The sequence below is a fragment of the Eublepharis macularius genome, chromosome 10 (assembly GCF_028583425.1).
Source record: "Eublepharis macularius isolate TG4126 chromosome 10, MPM_Emac_v1.0, whole genome shotgun sequence".
Classification (NCBI taxonomy): Eukaryota; Metazoa; Chordata; class Lepidosauria; order Squamata; family Eublepharidae; genus Eublepharis; species Eublepharis macularius.
Genome location: NC_072799.1, coordinates 12,882,764 through 12,899,497, shown reverse-complemented (window position 1 = coordinate 12,899,497; position 16,734 = coordinate 12,882,764). Strand labels below are relative to the sequence as shown.

Below are 16,734 nucleotides of genomic sequence, written 5' to 3'. Positions count from 1 at the left end.
TTACTGCCTAAAACATGCACATGCTATATACTACTGGCCATTCCCAGACCACAAGAAAGTAAGGGGAAGGAATAAGAAGAACTCAGATGGTTGGCAGGAATTTTGAATGCTTGTACTCGACTACAGGGTGGGGCAGGACAAGCAAGTCCATCCCACGTCCCACAAATACATCAGTCTAGGATTTATTGTATTTATAAAATATTAATAGGACACTTATGCTTGTGGATCAAGGTTAAAAACCATAAACATCACAATTTAAAACCTGCAAAATAATATCTCAAGTAATCACCTCCTCACAAAAGATACCTGCAATTTATACCCCATTTAAAGCCTTGCAAAGTCTCCTGAAAGTTTCTAAAAGTGGCACCTCTCACCTCTTCAGGGAGCCTGTTCCACAGTGGGAGCTATGACGGAAAAGGGAAAGGTATGGGATTGTTCCAGGGGAGCTCTGATGCATGAAAAGAATAAAACACGGTTTCTTTGACTCGCCAACACTTTGGGAAGTACAGGAAAACTCCTTTTACATGGTTTTGCAAGTAGAAAGATATATCCAAAAAACCCACCACTTGTTCACATTTTTGTTGCTGTTTTGCACAGCAATGGGAAGCATGCAAATTCCTGTGTCATACAAAAAATCAGTACTGTTATACTGCTGTAGTCAGTATAAATGTTTTATATACGTCAGAATAACCAACAATGCTGGCTTTCCTTCATCTCAATGGTGTAGGAGGTGCCTTAGAAGATCCCCATGAGATATCACTTTGGGATCTTTTTAGGAAGTACTCATTTATTGCCCCCATCACAACAGGATGTTGGTCTCGGATCCTCCAAACATTACCTGATTTCCCCCCACAGCAGTCATTTTGTGACTTGTCCCCACCCACAAAGTAGCCAGGGGTCCCCAGCGTTAGGGACGCCTGATCTATAGTAACAAGACTTGTATTACCAGTAATAGATTTTGTATACTGACTAAAATCATGAGTGTGTGTGTTTTAAGAAGTATCTACTTTCCGACAAAAACAATGTTTAGAAATCTAAAAGAAAGGGTGGGGATACCTGAAGCTGAGAGCGATTCTTCTCAGTAAGAAAATCGAGTTGAAGATCGTGCAAATAATAACGGAATGATTTCCCATTCCGATCACAAAATAAGAGAGATTTGTTAACAAATTCCTGCAGTATGTCTTCAGCTTCTTCAGTCTCCATGTCCCAAAGAATACAAAATACCTAATATATATTGTGAAACAAAGAATTGGACAGGCAGCAAATCAATGTAGTAGTAATAATCCACTTCACAAAAGTTTGCTAAATGAACACATTTGACAAGTAACTACAAAAACCAGCAGTTTGTTTGTACATAGACAAAATGATCACATGCACACCAGCTCTGGTGTTAAGAATTTTTGACAATCTTTAGAAGCTCCATAATCAACACTGCAAATAACAACAATAGGAAGTCCACTGCTGCTAAATCTCTTAGTCATCAACTAAATCCTGAGTAAGGGCAGTACCATTATTTGCTTCTAAAGAGCTTTATATTCTTTAAATATTCTGATATCATGACATTACAACACTTCTTAAAAAAATCAAGACAGGCTATATATGACAGAATCACCCAAGATGTGAATATCTCAGCTATATTCATAGGTTACCTCACATATGGAGGTGGAGGAAAGTGCCATCAAGTCATAGCTGACTTATGGCGACCCCTGGTGGGGTTTTCATGGCAAGAGACTAATCGAGGCGGTTTGCCATTGTCTGCCTCTGCAACCCTGGTCTTTTCTGGATGTCTTCCATCCAATCACTAACCAAGGCTGACTCTACCTCACCTCACATACAAAACCGGTTAATATTTTAGATGTTTATTAAGATATCCAGAAAAGACAAAATTGTTTGGAATCTCTCTCTCTCTCTCTCTCTCTCTCTCTCTCACACACACACACACACACACACACACACAAAAGATGGTATTTAGATGAAATAAAATCTGACATATCAAAAACAAACTGGGAGGGCCGATTCCTAACAACTCCTCTATTCCCAATTTTTGCAGAAGCTATTTCAAGACACTAACCAACAGTGGATGCATTTAGGAGCTGTACAGTGCCCACCAAACCTGGAAGTAAACAGGCATGTACTCATATAGATACAGCTCCATGAAGAGAGGCCATGGCCCAGTGGTAGAGCACATGCTTGCCATGCAGAAGGTCCCAGGTTCAAAACCTGGCATCTACAAATAGACAGACCAGGCAGTAGGTGATGCAAAAGACTTCTGCCTAAGATCCTGGAGAGCCGCTGCTAGTCAATACTGATTTTGATGGACCAATGGTCTGATTCGGTATAAGGCAGCTTCAGGTGTTCACGTATCCAAACAGATGTAAAAACCTCCTGAAAGGCCAATGCTGAGAGTTGGGGAATTTTATGGCCCAAATTCTACATAATAGAGGGCAGGTGGTAGCAGTGAGAATTAAGAGGGACTCTTTCTTCTCACACAGCTTTTCCTGCACACTTCCTTCACAGGCAGAAGAGGGGAGGGGCACTTCACCAGACTCCCCCTCCTTTGCAGCATCCTGTGTCACGTTTTGTCACAAGTGTCTTGAGCACTGGCTTTTTAGGGGGTATCTCAGGAGGAAAGGATAGGTGTGATTCTGACTCCTCAACCACCTTATGCTCACGATTAGGACCTTTGGTCTGGATGCTTGGAAAAACACAGGTTATAAGCATTTAGAATAAATATTAAATAAATGGTGTCATATAATTCCCACAATCGTCACACAGAGACCAATGCTGTTTTAGAATGGATCTTACTTTTGAAGGCACTTTAATATCCTTTTGAAGAACAGAAAGATCTGTGTAGTAATTTTTAAGATCTTTTCGCAGCATCTCAACACTTATGGACATTGCTTCGTCAAGCGCTTCATAATCATAAGAGGATGACTTCCTTATCCTTTTAAACTGCTTATTTTGAAGTTGTTTATGGTAGTAATCCCAGCGACTGGGAAAATCTCGTAATAATGCTCCTATCAAGGACACCACAAGAGGAGAACCTGAAATACAGAAACGAATAGGTCAAATTGGGAAAAGGAAAAAAGGGGGGTATTTTTTTAAATGGAGAAGAACCATGTATGCTGCTTTGGGTTCTTACTGGAGAGGAAAGTGAGGTACACACTAATTTAATATTTATGTAATGTACTGACTGAGAAAAGGAAGGGCTTTCACTTTTGAGAAGGGCATCAAAAGAAGAGAACACAAAAGAGAAGATGAAAAAGCTTATTCAACTACAAAAAAACTGGAGAGCCAATCCGGATCACAAATGCATCATTATCTGCTGAAGGCAGGGCTTTTTTTCAGCAGGAACACAGTGGAATGGAGTTCCGGAACCTCTTGAAAATGGTCACATGGCTGGTGGCCCCGCCCCCTGATCTCCAGACAGAGGGGAGTTTAGATTTCCTTCCACGCTGCTCGGGGGTGCAGAGGGCAATCTCAACTCCCCTCTGTCTGGAGATCAGGGGGCGGGGCCTCCAGCCATGTGACCATTTTCTTCAAGGGCAACCCACTGAGTTCCACCATCTCTTTTCCTAGAAAAAAAGCCCTGGCTGAAGGTATGGGCGAGTTCACAGCCTCCCCTTGCACAGACGATAAACTTATTTGGAAGGTCCACCTCTGAAGATTCATGGATCCAAACAGATCCCAGGTTGCTCTGGGGGTTTTGAGAACAGTAACAGCTACTCTGTAGAGGCCCAGGAAACCATTAATGGACTGTCGAAGGCTTTCACGGCCGGAGAACGATGGTTGTTGGGGGTTTTCCGGGCTGTATTGCCGTGGTCTTGGCATTGTAGTTCCTGACGTTTCGCCAGCAGCTGTGGCTGGCATCTTCAGAGGTGTAGCACCAAAAGACAGAGATCTCTCAGTGTCTGACACTGAGAGATCTCTGTCTTTTGGTGCTACACCTCTGAAGATGCCAGCCACAGCTGCTGGCGAAACGTCAGGAACTACAATGCCAAGACCACGGCAATACAGCCCGGAAAACCCCCAACAACCATTAATGGACTGTTGAAGCTTCGTCATTATTTGGGACTGGGCAGCAGAGAGAGGAAGGAAGGAGCCTGTTCCCTCTTGTTTTTCACTAATCACATGACATACACTTCAGCACTAGAGACTGGCAACATGCAGACTACAACTATGTTGTTGTTTAATTTAAAAAGATCACAAAATGGCAAGACAATGATCTGAAAGAGATACTTTTTTAAATTTAAGAGCAACAGAGGGTATCATTAGAATGGAAACAAATTAAAAAATAGTTAAGATTATTTCAAAATGGCATATGTGCAGATAAGTATGGAATAACTGCTAATATTTTATAAAGGAGAAAGAAAAAAAATGCATACCTTTGCATTCTCTTACAATACTATCAGCCTTTTCTGGGAGCTCCATTATTTCCATGTTAACGAACAGAGATAAAATTTCAAGTGCTTTGTCATGTGTTAACCCACTTTCCAGAGGAACTTCATATTTACTGCCTGAGTTACGGTTGAAATTTGAAATTAGAAAGAAAAACTTTTAACAGGATGCACATGAGATATGAATTCTTAACACGTCCTGTATAATACGTCCTGTATTTGACGAAGAGAACTTTGGTTCTCAAAAGCTTATGCTACAGTAAAGGTGGTTAGTCTTAAAGGTGCTACTGGACTCTTTTCTATTATAATACTTAAGGCTTTCACAAGTCAGTAAATGCAATGGCCAATGATGTATTTTACTCTATCACTTTAAAATGGTTTCAAGATGGGTACTGAGATGGCCACTTGTGACTTTTAAAAGACTCTTCTAAGCCCTCAGGATAAGCAAAATTTCCAGGGCCTGCCATATCCTATTACAGACAATCGGCTAGTTCTGATGATACTCAGCCTCATGCGGGAGCATTCAATATTGCCATGCAACTGGCATGCACCAGCCCTGCTTTTGATGCCACTGACTTTCAATGTGGTGACATAACATTTGAATAAGTCCAAATCCAGCTCATAAAGGGTTAAATGATATGAGCCAATAAATAGGATAAATTCCAGGAAGTGACCACGCAATCTGAATCTATGCTGGATACAGCCCCCTTGTGCCTGCTTGGGCAGCTGATGACCAAGACGGGGTGGTACACAAGGTGGTCAAGAAGGAAAGGGATGCGGTTCTCTCTCTCCCCTCCACTCTCCACTGCATGTGAGCCAAACTGGGCTTGTATCAACAATAAGAGTCTTCATAAAACAAGGAGACCACATATGAAATTAGGTAGAAAGAGAGAGGGAAAAAATCCTTACCACTCACAGAATCTGCTACACTCCTGTCTCTACTGGTGATAAGAACTCGACTGTGATTATCAAATGCTTTTAACACCCAGGAATCCCAAATGTCATCAAGCACTAAGAGAGACCTATTACAAAAGGTAAGCGAACTTGGTGTCAGTATGTAAATGCATTTTGAGCCGTTGTCAATATGTTCACCAAACATTTTATTTTGGAGACTTATTATGTTTCTTAAAATCATTCCTTGTATTCTTATTACAAACAACAGTTAAGTTTCCTAGTTCCCACAATGGATTCATGACAATCAGGGCTTTTTTTCCTGGGAAAAGAAGTGGTGGAACTCAGGACCGCACAATGACGTCACTTTGGGTCAGCTGGAACAAGGGGGGAGTTTTTTAAAGTTTAAATCGCCCTCGGCGAAAATGGTCACATGGCCGATGGCCCCTCCCCCTGATCTCCAGACTGAGGGGAGTTTAGATTGTGTGGTGCGGAGGGCAATCTAAACTCCCCTCTGTCTGAAGATCAGGGGGCGGGGCCACCAGCCATGTGACCATTTTCAAGTGGTGCCAGAACTCCGTTCCACCACGTTCCTGCTGAAAAAAAGCCCTGATGACAATTAAAATTGCTCAGAAGTAAACCAAAAGTTCTTCTTTGGGAAAATTTTCAAAACTATAGCAGTGTATACACAACTGACGTCCTATCATTGTTCTTAATGAATGCCTCAGTCAAACAAATTTTCTCAACACGGCATAACTATTCCTTAAACATTACCCACATTACATTTTTAGTAATGGGAATACTTACAGAAGCACTGATCTGACCAAAGCCACAAAACGGGATTTACAGACGTGTACACTCTGCCATTTGGACACAATCCTAAGTAAGCAGATCTACTCAGAAGTTAAGTTCCATTTTCTTCAATGGGGCTTACTCCCAGGAAAGTTTGCTTAGGATTGCAGCCATTGTTAGTAAACCCATGGGGTATTTTTGTCCAGACTTCTATGTGAAATAATAAATTTATTTTGATAATCTCTGTATATCACTGGGCCCTAATATATCTAGGGACTGAAAAGAGGATCCTGCATATGTGGGCATGAATGCATAGGGCTACCAATGTGTTTCAGATATTATAAGAGATCCAGGGTCTTCTAGTGGCTCAAATGCCAGGATAGGATGGGGGGAAAGGGATCCCAGTCACTTGGTAACTTTGGGCCAGATACTGTCTTTCAGACTAAAGAAAAATAGGGAGGATGGAGGCATTATGCATGTTGCCCTGAATTCCTACAGGGGTCCCCAACCTGGGCCCGCGGGCCACATGCGGCCCCCAAGCTCTTTCTGTGCGGCCCTCCAACCTGCTTATTTGCTGCTATCACCCTGCAATTTTGTTGCATTTTGAGTTAAGCTGTGGCCCTCTTTAGGCACTGGGCACTCTAATGCGGCCCCCATGTGCCAAAAGGTTGGGGATCCCTGCCTTAGAAGAAGGGCAAAAAATGAAATTAAATAACTACCAATTCAGTATATTTGTGTTTTATAAAACAATTCATTTCCTACAAACTTCATAAATATGCAAAGCAGACTTTAGAAATGGGTATGGCAAGCTGTTCCTAACACACAGCTGACTTAAGAATTGAGCTCTGGAATAAACTCCTTCCGCATCATTATTTCGAATTTTTTAAAAACAGAGAACTTGATTTGCACGCTTAATGGGAATGTTAAATGCAGAAGCTTAAGAAAGGGGGTTAGGAAGAAAGCACTCTAGCCAAGATGATTTAAAGTGAAAGACCCCAAACACTGCTGTGTTCTACAGAAAGCACCTTGGGTATTTGCGTAGCATCAGCCAACGAAGGCGATCTTTAGCTTCCTCTATATTTAGTGGTGGCCTCTGTGAAAAGGTGAAGTCTTGGTCTAGTCTCATACACAGATTTTGGAGTTTCATGAGCAGTCCCGCTTTGTCTTGTTTGCCAACAGAAACCCAATGTACTCCTCCAGGGAAGCAATCTAGAAAAAGATGCCGCATTAAAATTAAAATATCACAGTGAACAAGCACGCTTAAACAAAAACAAACTGAGTCAGGTCATTTAAAAAAATGAAAACTGACAACGGATACTAGAAGAGGGTACATTCGTTCTAGTTGGCATATGACATGCATCTTACATCTTTCATACAGGACTAATGCTCAGCTCTTAAAATACCAACATCCAAATCCTAGCCCTATGATAGCAACAGCAGCATTCTTTGCAGGGTAACTAAGCCACACCATTCTACTGGGCTGCTTGCTTGTTAAAAGTGCGCAGAAAAACAGCTGTCAGCTCTGTGTGTTCAATGTTGGGTCACAGGTTTTATAAGAGGCCCATTTCAGTTTTAACAGACTTTGTATAAAACTCAATTTCATTTATCAGTCTTTTCTTGAGAGAAGTTTACAAATACAAATCTGTAAACAAATAAAAATCCAACAGAAATTTTAAAATATGTATTTTTAATGGTTAACTTTTACCTATTCTGCCAGTGATTCCCTGTCTCTGAACAACACTTAACCTATAGCTTTGTTGACTAGATGTTGCACTGGTAAAACTACCATTGCACTCACTTTTAAACATCTATTTAGAGATGCAGCTACCCAAAGGGAAGAGCCACAGAATCAAGTTACCTGAATCAAGATACCCTGCATACTACTCAGTTTGTAAATGCTGCTTAGATTGGATTACTGTTAGATCAAAGAATTATGAACCTGTAACAATACTCCATTCTGAATAATGATCAACATGTGGCAATCTGCGCTCTTTCTACCAGGAGTGGACGCATAGGACCTTCTAAAGATGTAGCCACAAACTAAACCAATTGACTCTTACTACTGGAAGAGTCAACTGACTCTACTAATTCATTCTACTATCAGCACTATGCAGGAGCATTACGCACAGAGTAAATGGGGGGAAAGGATGAATTCATGCCCCTCTAATGACTTTTTACATTTTCTCAAGGATGCTGAGTTTCAGAACAAAACAGCGAAAAATATATATGCACATGACTGATACAAGGTAACTAGAAATACCTTTCAAAAGATTGTGGTCACGTAGTGCTTCTGCTGACAAGACAGACTTTCCACACCCTGCCATCCCATAAACAGTAACCCATCCCGGATCATTTTTTAATTTATACAATTTCCACTGAATTGTTTTTGTTAACTCTGGACGAGTGACAAACACTACTGGTCTCTGTGGAACTCCACCTTCACAAAGGACAGTCTTAACTTGAATCCAGAAAGGAAAGAGACAAAAGGCAAGAGAGTTAATTCAAATGTCACCTTAAATTCTTTACTTTTACCATATTGATTAGAAATAGCAGTTCAACAGCCTCAACACACAAATATAGTAAGTCTCTTCATGACAGATATTTCTTGTAGGCTACTGAGAAAAGTGCAAATGAGAATGACGTTGATCCATTCGTTTGTGACTATTGTGGCTCAGCCTTTCAAGGAAGGTGAGGATCATGCCGGTCAAGTTGCTTAATGTGTATGGAACAGCCTACGGGGTGGACCATAGCAAGCACTTCTTTTTAGAAGGACTAGATACATTTAGGGGTGGGAAGGCGTCATGGCATAGCCCAATCCCATCAGATCAAGTACTTGGTTAGAGGCCACTAGGGAAGACTGGCGTTGCTCTGCACAGGAAGGCAATGGCAAACCCCTTCTGCTCCTCACTTGGCCTTGAAAACCCCTTGACGGGGTAGTCATGAGACAGTTGTGACTTGGCAGCACCCATATACATTGATACATACAGACCCAGCTCTTAGGTCAAGTTATTGAACTATGGCCATTATTTTTATTCCAGCTAAGGATTCATATGTGAAAGTCCGCTTCCGCATGAATATGTCACAGAGCATGAAGTCCACTGTTAATTATCAAATAGCTCACAAGCCTGAGTAGCAAGAGCACAACCAGCGGACTGCACCACCAGAAATAAAGTAGGATTCCATGCCTACAAAGAAAGGCAAAACACATGGTCTACAAGATAGAGCTGGCTAAGCGAGTCTTGCCTAGTGGGCAGAGCAGTAGACTGGGGAAGGTCCCCACTGGACCTTTTAAGAATCAGCTTAATTAACATGTGATCTGCACGGGAGCAAGTAGGACACGTTAGGATGACTTCCCTCCACTGAAGGAGAATTGGAAATTAAAGTTTTTATACACAGCCAACAACAACCCCCCCCCTACTGAACATATATTTTATCAAACCAAATTTTTAATAAACATTAAAGCTTGGCTCCTAAATAGTGCAAATGGAGTCAGAAAGCAAATTCCAACTCTTCACTCCCACCACAGTTGTCTTTGCCCCCCCAAACTGTGCTCCTGTGTGTCAGTGGGTCTCTCAGAAACAGTGAGAGGAGCAAATTGGGGGTCTGCAGTGGGAGGCAGGAACCCAACAAAAAACACAACCTCCTCCTTGCCAATGAAAATGCTGTCCTGTTGGCAGGACTGTCATTAAACCAACAGAACGTTTTTGGATTCAAGCCCAATTACTACTGAAATGAAGAATTCACAGTAATGGTTTTCTGAAACGTTTCTTCAATAAAGACAGTTATTCCAAACAACAGTTTACACCCATTAAATTCTTATGCATGAATAACAGTTTACCAGACTCACCATAGGAGGTTACTCCATCCATTGAATTCTTTCCATGATGAGGTGAAATAATAGGGATGCCATCTTGGAGAAGGCCAGCAAGATCCTTGTACCCTTCATGAAGTAGAGCATTATAAAAAGATATATATGCATGGTCATCTTTGCTGAGAATCATTTGGACAAGCATAGCTGCTCGTTCTCTCTGGGTACTCTAAAAGGGAAAAGGACACCGTCACGCACGTTTAGTACAATCCATCTAAAGTTCAGCATTTTAACTTCTATAGATTTCAGCGGCGGAGATAAATATGTGTTTAAGCCTTTCCAACATAAATCAATGAGATTCCAACGTGCTTAAACAGCCAGAACAATTTTCAGAGCTGCAGTCCCCTTCCCCATTTTACCTTTGCTATACTTATTTGAGTACCGATGGTACTGAACTGTATTTGCTCCCCCTGCCCCAAATGACAACTGCTAGCATAAGAGTGTGCCTGCTGTGCTATCTCCACTTCCTGAGATGGTTTGTGTCACTGATGCAAGATGACTTGTGCTGGATGTAAAAAAATGTAAAAATAAATCTGCTGGATCAGACCAGGGGTCCACCTAGTCCAGCATCCTATTTCACAGTGGCTAACTAAGTGGCCAACTCTGGAGGGCCAACAAACAGGGCACAGAGGCCAAGGTCCTGCTGCTGACCCCCAGCTCTGGTAGAGATCTGCTGCACATCTGAGTGTGGAGGGTCCCTTTAGTCACTGTGGCTAGAAGCCACTGAGGAACCTCTCCTCCATAGATCTAACTTCCTTTTAAAGCCATCTATAATAGCAGCCATCACTACGTCCACTGGCAGTGAGTCCCACAATTTAACTACTCATTAAATAAAGAAGTATTTCCTTTTGTCTGTCCTGAGCCTATTAACTTCATTAGGCGCCCCTATGTTCCAGTAATATGAGAGAGGGAGGAAAAGCTCTATCAACTTTCTCCAGCCCATGCACAATTTTATAAACTTCTATCATGTCTCCTCTTTGCCATCTTTTTTTGAGACTTAAAAGTCCCAGACTCTCCTCATCCATTAATCATCTTGTACATCTTGTACTTTTTCCAGCTCTGCAACTTGAACTGCTCTTTGTTACTGCAGTAATTAAAAGGCTGCAGCCATAAAATTCCCCAAGTACTAACACAAACAGAAAAACAAAAAACTTCAAACTCTTTACCTGAGCTTTTACTTTCTCCTCATCCTGTAATGTTAACGCTTCATCCGCAATCATATGATCCATTATGTAAGAAGTTTTGATATCTCTTTCCAAAGACTTGCGATTCTGAAGTAAATAATTTCGAGCATTCAAGTCCATTTTTATTCCTATTTACTTCTGCCTTGCTAAATGGAAACATGAGCTAGCCAAGACACAGAAAGCATCAAAATATCTGTCACTACACATTACTTTCAGAAAAATAAAATAGAATTTTACTTTAGATGATGCTGTGGACTTTTATTATTAGATTGATGGCACTTACCAATATTTCAACTTGTAACTGATCCTGGAAACATCAGTATAAAGAAAGCTGTGAAATATTCTGTGGGATTTCCCAATGCTTATAATGCACAGGATATCAAATGTAACATAGTAAAAACAACATGAGTCAATTCCATCAGCGACATCTTTTAGTTGCTTTGGCTCTAGAAAAAGATAGCCAAAACGGGATCTAAATAATATTATGAACATGAATTCATTTCAGTAGCATCCATATTTAACATGGTCTTAAAGTGATTTTTTCCCCATAATAATTGAATTCGCTTCTAAGTTCAGTTCAGCGGCTGATTCTCTAACATGTCAGCTTACAAACAGATTTTATTCAGGTAGACACAAAGCTCAAACCATTTTGGTATCTTTAAATTAACAAATTCTAGAGAATTTGCAAAGGCTAAATGCCACATTTACTCTCCAAATTTCAAAATGAAATGCTCATGCCCATTATTATACACACTGAAAGTGATCCATCCAGGGCTTTTTTTCAGCAGGAATGCGGTGGAACGGAGTTCCGGAACCTCTTGAAAATGGTCACATGGCCGGTGGCCCCGCCCCCTGATCTCCAGACAGAGGGGAGGTTAGATTGCCCGCAAGGTTTGTATAGAACAAACAAGCAAAAGGTAAACAATCCATACACACCCCATTGCTGAACAGCAGGATATGATTCCAGTGGCACCTTAAATACCAACTGGATTTCCAGGGTGTATCCTTTCGAGGGTCAAAGCTCCCTCCATCAGACTTTCAAAAACTCATACCCTGATAATCTTGTTAGTCTCTGGGTGCCACTGGACTCCAGTCCTGCTGTTGTACTGCAAACCAACACGGCTACCCACCTGAAAACCCTGGGGGTGTGTGTCTCCATTAAGTCAGCCGCGACTTGAAAATACTTATTACATTAAATTTTCCTGCGTCAGAGCTCACTTCCTCAAACACATGGAGCACCCATGAATGCACAATAAACATGCACAGCCTGACAAAGAGCAACAGAGAAATGTTTTGGAGGGGAAAGCAAGGCTGGTCCTACTTTAATGAATATTTTTAAAAAGATAGGTCAAGATGGGTAGCCGTGTTAGCATGTCTGTAGCACTAGAAAAGAGCAAGAGTCCAGCAGCACCTATAAGATTAACCAAATGTGTGGTAGGGTACGACCTTTCATGAGTCACAGCTCACTCCTTCAGATACCAATAGCTGTATCTGTGAGCTGTGGCTCAATAACGTACCCTACCACCAATTTGGTTATTCTTATAGATGCTACTGGACTCTTGCTCTTTAAAAAGGTATTTACACTGTGGCCGCTTGTAGCATGGACCAAAACAGCTACCTACCTTTTGAACTGAGAAAGAAGGAATGGTTTGCACAGAACAAAAAATGCAGTTTGTCAACATCCCATTGCTGAGCAGAAACAGACAAGCTTCCTTCCCACAAGCATTAGAGGAGGAGGAGGATGGGGAATAATAAGGGGGAGAACAGGGGGGGTGCAGTGCAGACCCTCCCCCTTATTATTCCCCACCTCACCCCCGCTCCTCCCCTCCCACCCACACTCTCAACAACAATCCCCCTCCCCATGCATCTCCACCCCAGTCAGGACTCCCAGGAGGGTTACCTCAGGGGCGTGGGGAGCAGAGGGGGGCGCAGACTAGGCCAGGCGATTCTGCCGCCGCCATCGAAGGGGGACGACGACGACCAGGAAGCCCCGAGAGCGAGGCGGGGCCAGGCCGCTTCCTCCTTCTGAGGCGGAGGGAGGCGCCTGGGCGCTCCAGCGCGGCGCCGATAAGGAGGGCGGCCGGCCGCGCGTGTGGAAAACAAGCCCCGGAGGCCTGGAGGGAACAAAGGGCGCGGGCGCGCCTCGGCGGCGCTTCCCTCGCAGATGGCGGAGAGGCTCGCGCCCTGCGGAGGAGAGGAGGAGAAAGGGGGCCGTCTCGAGGGGCACGCGCCTAAAAAGGCCTCCCTCTGCCCCTCCGGAGAAGGAGCCCAAGGCGGGGCGAGGAGCCCCGGAGCTGCCCTGGAGAGTCCCGTGGGTTGGAGGGGAGGCGCCGCCAATGCTCGTTGGCTTGGCTGGGCAGGCGTGTTGCTGTTGCCGGGGCTGCTGCCGCGCTCGCCGCTGAAGGACTGGAAAGGTGGACGGGAAAGGAGGAAGGGGCTCCGAGATTGTAAGGAACGGGGCACACGCAGGAGGGCTGGAATAAGAGGAGGGGGCCCCCACTGATGGTCCCAGGACTGAAAGCAGCGCTGGAGGTCTGGAATCTCTCTGTCTCTCTCGCACACTCACAAACACACACGGAGCCTGGAGTGACTTACACACATGCTCACTCCCTGTGGATTGAATGACTCTCATACACACACACACTCTGGATTTAAAAACTCACACACAGAGAGCCTGGATTGAAATACTCTTTCACACATGCTCACACCTTGTGGATTGAATGACTCTCATACACAAACACATGCACTCTGGATTTAAAAACTCAGAGCGAGAGCATGGATTGAAAGACTCTCTCGCACACTCTCACCCTCTGGTTGAATGGCTCTCTCATACACACACACAAACACACACAGTGTGAATTAGAAACTCTCTGACATGCACAGAGCCTGGATTGAAAGACTCTAAGAACATAAGCAAAGCCATGTTGGATCAGGCCAGTGGCCCATCCAGTCCAACATTCTGTCACACACAGTGGCTAGAAATCCAGTGCCATCTAAAGGACTGTCAGTGAGGCCAGGACACCAGAAGCCCTCCCACTGCCTTCCTTCCAGCACCAAGACAACAGAGCACCACCTCCCCACAAAGAGAATACCATCTATCTCCTGTGGCTAATAGCCACTGATGGACCTCTGCTCCATATATTTGTCCAGTCCCCTCTTGAAGCTGGCAATGCTTGTAGCTGCCACCACCTCCTGTGGCAACGAATTCCATGTGTTTATCACCCTTTGTGTAAAGTAGTATTTTCTTCTATCTGTTCTAACCCAACTGCTCTCACACACATGCTCCACCCCCTGTGGTTGAATGGCTCTCATACACACACACACACTGGATTAAAAACTCTCTGACACACAGAGCCTGGATTGAAAGACACACACACTCACCCCGTGAATTGAAAGACTCTCATTAACACACACACTCTGAATTTAAAAACTCTCTCACACACACAGCCTGGATTGACTCTCATACACCCACACACACACCCTGTGGATTGAATGACTCTCTCATACGCACACACTTTGGATTGAAAAAAGCCCGAGAGAGCATGGATTGAAAGACTCTCTCGCACAACTCTCACCCTCTGGTTGAATAGCTCTCATATACACACACACACTGTGGATTAAAAATTCTCTGACACACAGAGAGCCTGGATTGAAAGACTCACACACGCTCACTCCCTATGGATTGAATAACACTTTCATACATGCAAACACACACACTCTGAATTTAAAAACTCTCACAGAGAGAGCCTGGATTGAAAGACTCTCTCTCACACATGCTCACACCTTGGATTAAAAAACTCACAGAGACCATGGATTGAAAGACTCGCACAACTCTCACCCTCTGGTTGAATGTCTCTCTCACACACACATTGTGGATTAAAAACTCTCACACACACAGCCTGGATTGAAAGAGTCTCACACATGCTCACACCCTGTGGATTGAATGACTCTCATACTCATACACATAAACACACACTCTCTCTTATACACACAAACACACTCTGAATTTAAAAACTTTCACTCACAGACAGACGCACAGCCTGGATTGAAAGACTCTCACACATGCTCACCCCCTGTGGACTGAATGACTCTCTCATACTCCTGGACAGAGAGAGCATGGATTGAAAGACTCTCTCACACTGTCACCCTCTGGTTGAATGTCTTTCTCACACACACACACACACACACACACACTGTGGATTAAAAACTCTCACGTGCACAGAGCCTGGATTGAAAGACACTCACATACGCTCACTCTCACACTCCATGGATTGAATCTCTCTCTCTCCCTCTCTCCCTCACACACACACACACACACAGGCTTAAAAAAAAACCTCACAGAGTGAGCAAGTCTGTATTGAAACTCACATACACACACACCCTGGATTGAAACTCTCACACACAGCCACTGGATTGAATGGCTCTAATACACATATAAGCACACACTCTAGATTTTAAAACTTTCTTTCATACATAGACACAACAGTGCCTGGATTGATTCTCACACACACACACCCTCTGGGTTGAATGACTCTCTCACACACACACTGGATGAAAAAACTCACACCCACACATACTGGATTTTAAAAAAATCTTAATTTATGTTCAATCCAGAGCAGGATTGAAAGACTTTCTTTCACACATACACACCCTGGATTGAATTATTATTATCTCATACTCACACACACACACACACACTCATACTCTGGATTAAAACTCTCTCTTACACACAAACATTGAAAGACTCTCATATACACTCACACCCCCTCACACATGCTCACATCCCATGGATTGAATGACTCTCTCACACACAACTACACACACACTGGATTAAAACTCTCACACACCCGTATAGACACTCTCTCTCTCGCTCACACACACACACACACACACACACTTTCTCACACAGCCTGGATTGGAAGACTCACACATAGTCACACCACACTGGATTTTAAAAAATCTATCATATTCAGTCCAGAGCAGGACTGGAAGACTTTCTCACACACACACACACACTCCCTGGAGTGAATGATTCTCTCATACACACACACACGCACACACTGGATTAAAGTACTCTCTCAAACACAGCCTGGATTGAAAGACTCACACACACTCACCCCGCCCCCCTGAACTGAATGACTCTCATACTCGCAAACGCACACTCTTGATTTTAAAACTTTCTGTTTCACACATACATAGATAGTTTTGGAGTGTTGACTATGGTGTTACCCCGTTGAGTTCCCATGCACATTGCTTAAAGGAGTGAAGAGATTTTGGACAGTGCCCCACAAGCAATCTGTGAATCTCGCTTGGTGTCAGAGACATAAAAGGAAGACTGGTGGCTTTTATAATTACAATGATAATCACAATGGAGATACACCATTGTTCTTGTTCAGAGGAACAAAGGTGCAACCTGATACCAAAGGTACCAATGTACTTGCCTGCTAGCATTGAGCAGAGGAATGCTAGAGATAAAGTGCCTTTACAGTAACAGCCTGAAACATCTCCTTTTCTTCCCTCAGCTCTTTTTAAAATTTTGTAACATCGAACCTGAGGATGAGTTCTGAAGAACTTGAAATCTTGCGTACTGTTTTGTGTCACT

At 43.1% G+C, this 16,734-nt stretch overlaps 1 protein-coding gene across 1 annotated transcript in view; it reads right to left on the bottom strand.

Annotated features, from left to right (window-relative positions):
* The window catches only part of APAF1 (apoptotic peptidase activating factor 1), a 36,315-nt gene extending 23,170 nt beyond the window's left edge, over positions 1-13,145 (bottom strand). Inside the window, exons 1-10 of the mRNA XM_054989710.1 lie at positions 13,033-13,145; positions 11,416-11,578; positions 11,115-11,295; positions 9,928-10,117; positions 8,341-8,538; positions 7,106-7,289; positions 5,307-5,419; positions 4,386-4,517; positions 2,806-3,044; positions 1,057-1,224 (exon numbers count right to left, since the gene is read on the bottom strand). Coding sequence (XP_054845685.1) covers positions 1,057-1,224; positions 2,806-3,044; positions 4,386-4,517; positions 5,307-5,419; positions 7,106-7,289; positions 8,341-8,538; positions 9,928-10,117; positions 11,115-11,252 — 1,362 coding nt within the window. The 5' untranslated portion in view covers positions 11,253-11,295; positions 11,416-11,578; positions 13,033-13,145. The remainder of the gene's footprint in view (positions 1-1,056; positions 1,225-2,805; positions 3,045-4,385; positions 4,518-5,306; positions 5,420-7,105; positions 7,290-8,340; positions 8,539-9,927; positions 10,118-11,114; positions 11,296-11,415; positions 11,579-13,032) is intronic.
* Between the last annotated feature and the right edge of the window lie 3,589 nt (positions 13,146-16,734).